The 12,724-nt window shown below is 37.8% G+C and overlaps 1 protein-coding gene across 2 annotated transcripts in view; it reads right to left on the bottom strand.

The window, feature by feature from the left end:
• COL4A5 (collagen type IV alpha 5 chain) overlaps window positions 1-12,724 on the bottom strand; it is a 236,940-nt gene that overhangs the window by 68,835 nt on the left and 155,381 nt on the right. For both annotated transcript variants that reach the window (XM_059911681.1, XM_059911682.1), the window contains exons 21-27: window positions 12,427-12,510; window positions 9,366-9,458; window positions 7,065-7,135; window positions 6,571-6,762; window positions 5,590-5,758; window positions 3,497-3,589; window positions 3,305-3,409 (exon numbers count right to left, since the gene is read on the bottom strand). In XM_059911681.1, the coding sequence (XP_059767664.1) occupies window positions 3,305-3,409; window positions 3,497-3,589; window positions 5,590-5,758; window positions 6,571-6,762; window positions 7,065-7,135; window positions 9,366-9,458; window positions 12,427-12,510 (807 nt within the window). The remainder of the gene's footprint in view (window positions 1-3,304; window positions 3,410-3,496; window positions 3,590-5,589; window positions 5,759-6,570; window positions 6,763-7,064; window positions 7,136-9,365; window positions 9,459-12,426; window positions 12,511-12,724) is intronic.

The following is a 12,724-nucleotide window of genomic DNA, read 5'->3' as shown; positions in this document are numbered from 1 at the left end:
AACTCTTTCAAAATATAACAGAGGGAGGAACCCTCCCAAACTCATTCTAAGAGGCCACCATCACCCTGATACTAAAACTAGACCAAGATGTCACAAAGAAAGAAAACTACAGGCCAATATCACTGATGAACATAGATGCAAAAATCCTCAACAAAATACTAGCAAACAGAATCCAACAGCACATTAAAAAGATCATACAACATGATGAAGTGGGGTTTGTCCCAGGAATGCAAGGATTCTTCAATATACACAAATCAATCTATGTGATAAACCATATTAACAAATTGAAGGAGAAAAACCATATGATCATCTCAATAGATGCAGAAAAAGCTTTTGACAAAATTCAACACCCATTTACGATAAAAACCCTCCAGAAAGTAGGCATAGAGGGAACTTACTTCAACATAATAAAGCCCATATATGACAAACCCACAGCCGACATCGTTCTCGATGGTGAAAAACTGAAACCATTGCCTCTAAGATCAGGAACAAGGTTGGCCACTCTCACCACTATTATTCAACATAGTTTTGGAAGTTTTAGCCACAGCAATCAGAGAAGAAAAAGAAATAAAAGGAAGCCAAATGGGAAAAGAAGAAGTAAAGCTGTCACTGTTTGCAGATGACATGATACTATACATAGAGAATCCTAAAGATGCTACCAGAAAACTACTAGAGCTAATCAATGAATTTGGTAAAGTAGCAGGATACAAAAGTAATGCACAGAAATCTATGGCATTCCTATACACAAATGATGAAAAATCTGAAAGAGAAATTAAGGAAATACTCCCATTTACCATTGCAACAAAAAGAATAAAACACCTAGGAATAAACCTACCTAAGGAGACAAAAGACCTGTATGCAGAAAACTATAAGACACTGATGAAAGAAATTAAAGATGATACAAACAGATGGAGAGATATACCATGCCCTTGGATTAGAAGAATCAACACTGTGAAAATGACTATACTACCCAAAGCAATCTACAGATGCAATGCAATCCCTATCAAACTACCAATGGCATTTTTCACAGAACTAGAACAAAAAATTTCACAATTTGTATGGAAACACAAAAGACCCGAATAGCAAAAGCAATCTTGAGAAAGAAAAAATGGAGCTGGAGGAATCAGACTCCCTGATTTCAGACTGTACTACAAAGCTACAGTAATGAATACAGTATGGTACTGGCACAAAAACAGAAATATAGGCCAATGGAACAGGATTGAAAGCCCAGAGGTAAACCCATGCACATATGGTCACCTTATTTTTGATAAAGGAGGCAAGAATATACAATGGAGAAAAGACAGCCTCTTCAATAAGTGGTGCTGGGAAAACTGGACAGCTACATGTAAAAGAATGAAATTAGAACACTCCCTAACACCATACACAAAAATAAACTCAAAATGGATTAAAGACCTAAAGGTCAGGCCAGACACTATAAAACTCTTAGAGGAAAGCATAGGCAGAACCCTCTATGACATAAATCACAGCAAGATCCTTTTTGACCCACCTCCTAGCGAAATGGAAATAAAAACAAAAATAAACAAATGGGACCTAATGAAACTTAAAAGCTTTTGCACAGCAAAGGAAACCATAAAGAAGACGAAAAGACAACCCTCAGAGTGGGAGAAAATATTTGCAAATGAAGCAACTGACAAAGGATTAATCTCCAAAATTTATAAGACTCTCATGCAGCTCAATATCAAAAAAACAAACAACCCAATCCAAAAATGGGCAGAAGACCTAAATAGACATTTCTCCAAAGAAGATATACAGATTCCCAACAAACACATGAAAGGATGCTCAACATCACTAATCATTAGAGAAATGCAAATCAAAACGACAATGAGGTATCACCTCACATCAGTCAGAATGGCCATCATCAAAAACTCTACAAACAATAAATGTTGGAGAGGGTGTGGAGAAAAGGGAACACTCTTGCACTGTTGGTGGGAAGGTAAATTGACACACCCACTAGGGAGAACAGTATGGAGGTTCCTAAAAAAACTAAAAATAGAACTACCATATGACCCAGCAATCCCACTACTGGGCATATACCCTGAGAAAACCATAATTCAAAAAGAGTCATGTACCGCAATGTTCATTGCAGCACCATTTACAATAGCCAGGACATGGAAGCAACCTAAATGTCCATCGACAGATGAATGGATAAAGATGTGGCACATATATACAATGGAATATTACTCAGCCATAAAAAGAAACAAAATTGAGTTATTTGTAGTGAGCTGCATGGACCTAGAGTCTGTCATACAGAGTGAAGCAAGTCAGAAAGAGAAAAACAAATACTGTATGCTAACACATATATATGGAATCTAAAAAAAAAATGGTTATGAAGAACCTAGGGGCAGGACAGGAATAAAGACACAGACGTAGAGAATGGACTTGAGGACACAGGGAGGGGGAAGGGTAAGCTGGGACGAAGTGAGAGAGTGGCATGGACATATATACACTACCAAATGTAAAACAGATAGCTAGTGGGAAGCAGCCGCATAGCACAGGGAGATCAGCTCGGTGCTTTGTGACCACCTAGAGGGGTGGAATAGGGAGGGTGGGAGGGAGGGAGATGCAAGAGGGAAGAGATATGGGGATATATGTATATGTATAGCTGATTCACTTTGTTATAAAGCAGAAACTAACACACCATTGTAAAGCAATTATACTCCAATAAAGATATGAAAAAAATTGCAGATATTATACACATATATACACAAAAAATCAAATCTGACTCTTGAAGTCATTTAGTATAAATGAGTAAGGACATGTTTAAGCACTGCTCTCAGACCAGTGCACACTCTTGCCTTTCATGAGAAAAGAAATTCTGTGAAGAATAAAGCATAACTGAAGCAACAGCCCTAAAAATTTCAGTAAATCAAGAGAATATGATTTAGGATAAAACAATACTTGGATATATGTGTGCAATAAATCTGTTTTCTGTTTAATACAATCCATTCATTTAACTAATATCTATTGAGCACTTAATATGTGCCAGGGACTTTTCTGAGCCCTGAAAATACAGTGGTGAACACAAAAGACAATAATTACTGTGATTTTTAAAGCTTGTATGTCATTTTTGCGTATCTAGGATTTTGATATTTTCTTGTCTAGAATGTTTTACATAAAGACAATGAAACTATAGTACATACATGCTGTGACTTTTCCCTTACATTCTTTATTGCACATAGAAAAAAGTTGCACGAATATACTTTATCTGTTGTGTGAACTATATCAAAGAATAATATCATACTAACCAGCTAACCTACCTTGCCTGCTACCCAGTCCTACATACCTTTGGGACCAGGTGGTCCAGGAAGCCCGATTCCAGGGATACCTGGTTCTCCTTTGCTACCAGGTATACCTGGCAAGCCTGGCTGGCCTGGGAGTCCAGGTTCACCTACGGAGAAACAGCAGTTTTTTGGAAGTAGCCAAAGAAAGAAACCAACAAGTGTTGAAGACATGGTCAAATAAATTCCTCACATACCTGGAAGACCTACTTCACCATCTCTGCCTGGTTTACCAGGCAAGCCAGGCTTCCCTGGCTGTGTTATGGTCTCACCTGGATCACCTTTAGGACCTAAGAACAAGTGGGAATTAATAGTGAATGGGAAGTGTTCACTTGACTAAAGATCTCCACTAATTAAAACAAAAAAGAAAGTACTTACAATCTTCTAAAAATTCAAACTAACAAAAATCCATGAGAAAAACAATCCTATATATATTTTCAAGGAAGATACTAAACAGATGGATGAAATTTCAAAGAGAAAAGTAAATGACAGTTTTAAGGGTTTCCATGAAGATGGCATCTATAAAAATATTAGGCATCTATAAAAATATTTTCTAAATGTAGGTCAAAAGAAAAATACTTCTTTTTGGTTAACTAGTGGTACTTTAAGGTTTTATGTGTGCAAAGTCCAAGTACAACTACTTCTCATTTATTGAAATAAGAATTTGAAATAGGCTCAGGACAAAGATGGATTTCTTAAACATGACATAAAAAGCACTAACCATGAGAGAAAAGGTTGATATATTTGACTACATTCAAATTGACTTCTGTTCATTAAAGACACCATACAGAGAGTGAAAATGGCAAGCCATAGTGAATTAAGATTTTGCAAAATAAATAGCTAATAAAGAACTAATACACATAATATACACACACACACACACACACACACACACACACATATTCCTCCCAATCAATAAGAAAAAGAAACAATCCAAAAGAAAAAATGGTCAAAACACTTGAATAGATATTTCACAAACAGAAATTCAAATGGTCAACAAACACATGAAAAGGTGGTAAACATTGATATAATCAGAGAAATATAAAATAAAACTGCCATGAGATATATCACACTCAACAGACTGACAAAAATGAAAAAGTCTAACAATATAAAATACTTATGAGGATATAGAGCAACAGGAAACCTCTAATACTGCTGGTGGGAGTATAAATTGGTACAATTGCTTTGGACGTAGTTTGGAATTATCTAGTAAAGCTGAAGATGTATTTATTCTATGCCTCAAGAATGCTAATCTTAAATATATACCCTAGCCTAGGGATTGGCAAATTTTTTTCTGTAAAGGACCAGACAGCATATACTTTAGGCTTTGTGGGCCGTCTGGTCTCTGTAGCAACAACAACTCTGCAGTAGTAGTGCAAAAGCAAGCATAAACAATAGTGAATGGCTGTGGATGTGTTCAAATAAAATTTTCATTTATGACAACATGTGGAGGGCCAGAGTTGTAGTTTGCTGATCTCTGTCACAGAGCAGTGTATGCACATGTACACCAGAAATATATATAAAAGAATGCACATAGAAGCATTACTCATAATAGGCCTGAACTATAAATAACCCAACTGTCCATTAACAATAGAATGCATAAAGCAATGGTGATACACACACACACACACACACACACACACACAGTGAGATACTGTACAGCAGTGAAAATGAATATGCTATATCCATACACAAAGGTAACACCAAGAATACTTACCCTATGCTTCCATTAATATAATGCTCAAAAGGAAGCATAATTAAAGTACTTCATTTAGGAATACATATCTAGGTGATAAAACTATATATGGAAGGAAATTATGCAAAAGTCAGGACAGTGTTTACCTTTGGAGAAATGGAAGGGGATTATGATCAGGAAAGGACAGAGAGAGGAGGATAGGGGTTTCAAGGATGCTGGCAATGATGTGTTTCTTGACGTGTGTGGTGGCTATGTGTGTGTTTCCATTATAATTATTTGTTAAACTTTGCATTATATATATCATGTACATTATATATATCATGCACTTAAAAACAACAACAGTAGCAATAAATACAGTCAAAAAATTTAAAGAGAAGCCCCTCTTAAAACACACACACACACACACACACACACACACACACACACACACACACACATTTATGTTTCCCTGCTAAGAAGCTCTGAAAAGCCCAAATATAAATGGTGACGGAAACACAACTCTCATAAAAGGAAGCCAAGAATGGCCAAAAGATAATAAATACATTTCTGCTTTTAAGCACCAAACTAAAAACAAAACAACCATAGTAAACTCACCTGGTATTCCTGGCTGGCCTGGATTTCCTGCTGCACCTTGTATGCCTTTTTCACCTGGTGGGCCTGGAAGGCCAAAACCAAGAGGGCCCATAGGCCCCCTATTTCCTGGGAGACCTGGCAAACCTGGGTTCCCAGGGGGACCTCTTTCACCCTTAAAAGCAATTGCACCCTGAAAAGGGAAAAATTTAATACAGAAACATATAGATATAACAGCTATCTGTAGGTTGGTATTACTAAGTACAACTAGAGAAATGATACAGCCATAAATAGTTCTTAAAAACTGCATAAGTGTGTGTTATTATGGGGTGGTATGTGTGATCACTCTACTTATTCATTCTTTTCACAAATATTTTTGAGTTCCTACTATGTGCCAGGTGCTGGTGATAAAGCAAAGAATAAAAATAGGCAAAAATCTCTTCATTCATGAAGCTTACCTTCAAAAATCTCTGCGTTCATGAAGTCAAGAAGTTTACAGCCTAGCTAACATTTAATAAAATAGCACTTTCTACCTAAATATCCCGGGCTGTGTGTTGTGCACAAAATAAGAATCTATTCATTTATCTTCAATCTTTAGGCTCCATGGCACATTTAACACAGCCATCTACTCACACTAATCTCTAAGCTTACTTTATATAAAAACCAAATTAGTCTTCTGTTGTCCGGTCTAAAAAAAACCAGACAAGGCTATGTGGGATAAGAAAAGGGGAACCCCACAGTGACCCATAAGCATCTTAACCTCCTGCCTACCTAGTCATAGCAAATATTACTCAATATAGCAGTGGGTTAAGCAGAAAGAATTAATAAAACCACTGAGAAAAGAACTGTAAAGAAACCCTACGTAGTCAATAACAATGTACCATTAGTATATATAATCACATTCTTTTAAGCATTGATTACATGTTCATCTCAGCACCAGGCCTATCCTAGGAAACATCACTAACAATTTGTCATGACAAAACCAAGAATATCAAACCAACTCACAGGTTCTCCTTTGGGGCCAGGAAGCCCTGGCAACCCATCCTGTCCAGGGGTGCCAGGTAAACCAGGAAGCCCTGGAGCTCCAGGAGAACCCAAATCTCCTTTGTCACCCTTCATTCCTGGAAAAGTGAGGATGTCACCAGGTTCACCTTTAGGTCCGGGAAAGCCTGGAGCGCCTGGAGCTCCTGGTATGCCCTGAGGAGTGGCGGGGGGTGGGGGTGGGGGGCGGCAATAAAGAGGGGAAAAAGAAGAGAGAGAAAAAGGAAATCAGTTTCTTTTTTTCTAATACTTTCTCCAGTTTATCCCATCAACCTGCCCAATAACATTTAGTGTACCAAGCTATGAGTCAAGTGAGACATATGAGTCAGCGAGAGTGAAAGAATCAAATATATCATAATAAGAAAACGAAATTTCTTTTATATATATCCACAAGTGAAAATCAAAATGTAAATGGGTTTCTTCTACTTCTTTTGTTATATAATATACTCAAAACTTACTGTTAATCCTTTGGGACCGGTTGCACCAGCGTGTCCTTTTTCACCCTTCTGTCCAGGGAAACCAAGAGATCCTAATACACACACACACACAGAGTGATGTGAGCTTTGAGCTTGAAATCCTGACAAAGCTCATATAAAAATCAGCAAGTCAGGAAGTCAAGTTTTAAAATAAGAATGCCAGACTTCCCCAGTGGCGCAGTGGTTAAGAATCTACCTGCCAGTGCAACAATGCAGGGGACACGGGTTCGACCCCTGGTCCAGGAAGATCCCACGTGCCGTGGAGCAACTAAGCCCGTGCACCACAACTGCTGAGCCTGCGCTCTAGAGCCTGCGAGCCACAACTACTGAGCCCGCGAGCCACAACTAATGATCCCACGTGCCACAACTACTGAAGTCCACACGCCTAGAGCCCAGACTCTGCAACAAGAGAAGCCACCGCAGTGAGAAGCCCAGGCACCACGACGAAGAGTAGCCCCCACTCGCCACAACTAGAGGAAGCCCGCGCGCAGCAATGAAGACCCAACACAGCCATAAATAAATAAATAAATAAATAAATTAAATAAATTAAAGAAAGAAAGAAAGAATGCCATTCAATCCCATTTAACAAGTTATATTTTGATTTTTCTATTCTATGCTCTGAAGGTGAGGAGATCATCCTTTCTTTTAGGTAAATCTAATATTTCCTGGTACATACAGCATTGTATCCTTAGGTATTTCCAATTCCAAAGCCTCTCAGAGCTCGCAGCTACCAAGTACTATGCACAGAAATGCTTGGCTCTTATAACCACCCCATTGCCAAGGTGAGAAGGAGATAAGGACAAAGTCTGTGTATCTTTCTTTGTTCTTACTTAGACAATTTTCCCAGATTCCTACCAGTTCTTTCTTTGGTTTGTCACTCCCTAAAATTTGGTTTATGAAAAAGGATTGGTGCTCAAAGCCTAGAGGAAATATTACTAAAGCAGTGCTCTAAATGGGTCCCTGGACCAGCTGCATCAGCATCACCTGGGCACTGGTTAGAAATGCTAATTCTTGGGCCCTCCACCCCAGGTCTACTGAATCAGAAATTTGGGGGGTGGGACCCAGGAATCTGGGTTTTAACAAGCCCTCCAAGTAATTCTGATGCACTCCCAAGTTTGAAAACCACTAGACTGGAAGTACAAGCCTAGATGATTAACTTCTAGGGGCAGCTATAAGACTTGCTGAAAATCTATTTCCAAGCACCAAATGTGTGGTCGGCAGACACACTAGACAGAAAGGTAAGAGATCTGGTATCTATTCTCAGCCCTGACTGACTCAGACATGAAGTGTGATTTCAAGAGAATATAATACTGGGAAACCCCAAGAGGCAGTTGAGTAAAAGAGTTGCGGGTCTGATATATATCAAATATGGTTCTGATTGGAAATGGGGAAGGGGGAGTTATATATAGAAAGAGGAAGACAAATATCATATGATATCACTTATATGTGGAATTTACAAACAGGGTACAAATGAACTTATCTACAAAACAGAAATAGAGTTACAGATGTAGAAAACAAACTTATGGCTACAAGGGGGGTAAGGGAGGAGGGGGATAAATTGGGAGACTGGAATTGACATATACACACTACTACACATAAAATAGATAACTAATAAGGACCTACTGTATAGCACAGAGAACTCTATTCAATACTCTGTAATGGCCTATAATGGGAAAAGAATCTAAAAAAGACTGGATATATGTATATGTATAACTGATTCACTTTGCTGTACACATGAAACTAATATAACATTTAAATCAACTACACTCCAATAAAAAATTTTTTTAAAAAAGAAGAACATTTAAAATTTTTTTTAATTTTTAAAAATTAAAAAAATAAAGAGGAATATTGGCAGTTGATTGCCAAACTCTGGTAGAAGACCGTTTCTTAATGACAACATGTGATACATCCCAATGACTAGAATCTTGGCCACTGAAAACCATATTCAGGGGCCAGGTATTATGAATATTTTCCCCAGTTTTCTGGAATAAAGAAGTCTGACTCTGTATAAGTTATTTTCCTCACCATATGGAAAATAAGAAAGATATTTTTCCTGGAGTAATACTGTCGAAATTCTTTAATAGAAAATGTTGGTAGCTTCAGCTACTGGAAACAAGAGCATAATTTATTTCATAGCAGATAGTGACATTTCATATTTAATTATTTATGGATATGAGTGGCTAGCCATAAAATGAGAAACTGGCATCATTTAAAACTATAATAAGCTCACTAATATCTAGCCAAGAAATATTTTTAAGGTTGCCCTGAGGAAGAATGTTTTACCTGGGGGACCTGGAAGACCTGGCAAACCAGGTTCACCTGGAGGCCCTGAAACACCAGTTCCAATACAGTTGAAGCAGGTGTCACCCTTGTCACCTAGAGAAAACCATAATAAAAAACAAATTTTACTTGAAGGTGTACATATACCTTCTTTAGATAGGTTCTAAAGAAGTTAGCACTAAGGGACAATATTCCTACCTAACAGTGTAGTTAGAGAAGCCTATATCTAGAATCAATTTACTTGATAAATATTTACTGAGCACCTACTATGTGCCAAGCACTGTTCGAGGAGTTTGTAGTACATTGATAAACAAAACAGACAAAATCCATACCTTCACAGTGTTTACATTCTACCAGTGGCTGGGTAAGTGAAATTGGATATGCTTAGGGGTGGGTGGCAGGTTGCAATTTTAAATAGGGCGGTCAGGATAAGACCTCACTGAGAAGATGACACGTGATTAAAAAAACTTAAAGGACATGGCACGTGCATAACGACTGTAGAGCAGTCCAGGTAGAAAGAGTAGCCATGTTTGGCATATAGAAGGAACATCAAGGAGAACAGATTGCGGGGGTACAGTGAGGAAGGGGAACCAGGTCAGACAGTTAACAGGTTATAACAAGTGGCATATCATAAAATATCACATAGGCCACCACAAAGACTGTGGCTTTTACTGTGAGTGAAATGAGAATCTAGGAGAAGAAATTAAACAGAAAAGCAACATGATATGACTTAAGTTTTAAAAGGATGACTCTGGTTGCTATGTTAATAGTATAATCTAAGTACAAGGATGGAAACAGGGTAACCACATAAGTGGCTACTGCTGAAGTGATCTAGGAGAGATAGTAGCTCATTCCAGAGTGACAGCAATGAACATGGTGAGAATTGGTTAGATTCTGGACATATTTGAAAGTAGAGCCAATAGGGTTTTCTCATGGATCATATATAGAATGCAAAAGAAGAAGGGAATCAAGGATGACTCTGTGACAGATCAAAGGTCGAAATGTAAAAGGCAAAAACGATAAAGCTTTTAGAAGAAAACATAGAGGAATATCATCAGGTCCTTGGGATAAGCAAAGATTTCTAAAACAGAACATAAACAGCACTAACCATAAAAGAGGACATTAATAATATGACTTCTTTTAATTAACAACTTCTGTTCAAGAAAAGACGTGAGTAAAAAAGCAAGTCACAGAATGGGAAAATATATTTGTGATACATATATCCAACAACCCAATTAAAATAGAAAAAGATAGGTACTTTACAAAAAGAATGTACAGACTATAAGAAAAGAGGCTCAGCATCAATAAGTTGTGAGGGAAATGGAAACTAAATCCTCTTTGTAAAATGGTTTGGTGATATCTATGGAATCAAAGATACATCTACCTTATGACCCAGCAATTCCATTACCAGGTTTACACAACAGAAATGAATGCTTATGTCCTACAAAATATATATATATATATATGAATATTCATAGCAGCTTTATTCATAATAGCCCCAGACCAAATGTCCATTAACATTAGAATGGATGAATATGAATAGGAATATTCATTCAATGAAATACCAAAGAGCAGTGAAAAAATACTGCTACAAACAAAAACATGGATATACCTCACAAATATAATATTAAGCAAAAGAAACCAGATAAAATATTAAGACATAAAAGAGCCCATACTGTATGATTCCATTTATACAAAGTTCAAAGTTAGACAAACTGTTTGATTGAGGATACAACAGTGGTTACCTTTGGGAGTGCTGACTAGGACGCACAAGAGAGTCTTCTAGAGTCTTGGAAAAGTTCTATATTTTGATTTAGACAGTAGTTACACGGGAGGTAATAGATAGACATACACACAGAGAGATATACATATAGAGACAGAGTATGTATAGGAGGAGACATATCTATAGAGAGAGAGACATATCTATACCTATATCTATGTCTGATATATATGATATGCCAGGAAGGTAGGAAGAAAAACAGAGCATGTAATATACTGAAAACCAAGTGAAGAAAGTGTTTAAAGAATGGAAAAATCAAGGAAATAATGGACTGAGACTTGATATTTGAATTGGCAATGAACAGGCTGCTGATGACTTTGACAAAAGCAGCATCTGTGGAGTGGTGGGGGGAGGGGAGTGAAGTCCTAAGGAGTATGTTTAAGAGAAAATGAGAGTAGAGTTGTCTAGAGACAGTGAGTAGAAAATTCTTGAAGAGCTTTGCTGCAAATGGAAGCAGAGGAATGGCGTAGTATCTGGCAGGGGAGGTGGGGTTATGATAAAATATTTTTAGATGGGTGAAAAAAGCATATTTGTATACTGCTGGGAATGATCCAGTAAAAGGGGAAAATCGATGATATGGGAGAGACAAGAATTTCTGGAATGAATTTTGGAGGGGGGGAACAAGAGGAAACTGAATCTATTGTACAAACAGAAGAATTGCTTTAGATAGGAGCAGTAACAATAATAGGCAGGAAGGCAGAATATAGGCGCAAAGACGCAAATAGGTGGGTAAATATGGTGGGGGCGGCAATCTGTGGAAGTTCTCTTATTATTGCTTCAACTGGTCAGTGGAGGAGGAAGCAAAGTCAGAATCCTAAAATGAGAATGGAAGAGGAGGTGTTAGAAGTTCGAAGAGAGAAGAGAGGGAACAGGCTCAGAAGAGGTGGTAATTTGGAATTACCAGGGCTGTGCTTTTGTTCGAAGTGAGTACAATGGCAGGAGAGGAGGGCAAAGGTGTCAAGAGTTTATGCATGAGACTGATTATGGAATTTAAGCTGGGTTAGGAGAGAAGAAAGGACATCAAAAGGTTGAGGGACAGTCAAAGTTGGTAGGTTTCAGTGAGTGTGAAGTAATGTTGGAGTCAGGTTATTAGAGGTAGTAAGCTAGAAAGATAGGATGTAGTGGTCACAAAACGAGATTCGGGAAGTCAAAATATGGAAGTGTGCACTACTGGTAATGTGTGGTCTTGGGGTATGACCATGGGAGTGAGTGGCTGAGGTAGGGTGGAGGATATAGGGGATTTTGCTGATGATTTCAAAGGATGAAGGAATATGGGAATCAAACCTTTCACTCCTTGTTCTCCTTGGAGTCCTCTATCACCTGGAGATCCTGGAGGGCCAGGAGGGCCTGCTTCACATACCTCATCACCTGAGATAAGATAAAACAAGAACAGCAAGCCAATTGTTGTAAAATATCCAGAAGACAACAATGAGAAAGTCTGATAGGCTAGAAAAAAAAAAAGATCTATTTTCAGTTATTTCTCTGCATTAATACAACTACCTATAAACAAAAGGAAGATATAATATTAGTGAGAATTTGAAGAACAAATCTAAATATCAAAGAATCACCAAAAAATCAAAAG

This window comes from Balaenoptera ricei, chromosome X (genome assembly GCF_028023285.1).
Source record: "Balaenoptera ricei isolate mBalRic1 chromosome X, mBalRic1.hap2, whole genome shotgun sequence".
Classification (NCBI taxonomy): domain Eukaryota; kingdom Metazoa; phylum Chordata; class Mammalia; order Artiodactyla; family Balaenopteridae; genus Balaenoptera; species Balaenoptera ricei.
Note: the sequence above shows the minus strand (reverse complement) of the source record. Positions and strands in the feature narration are given on the sequence as shown.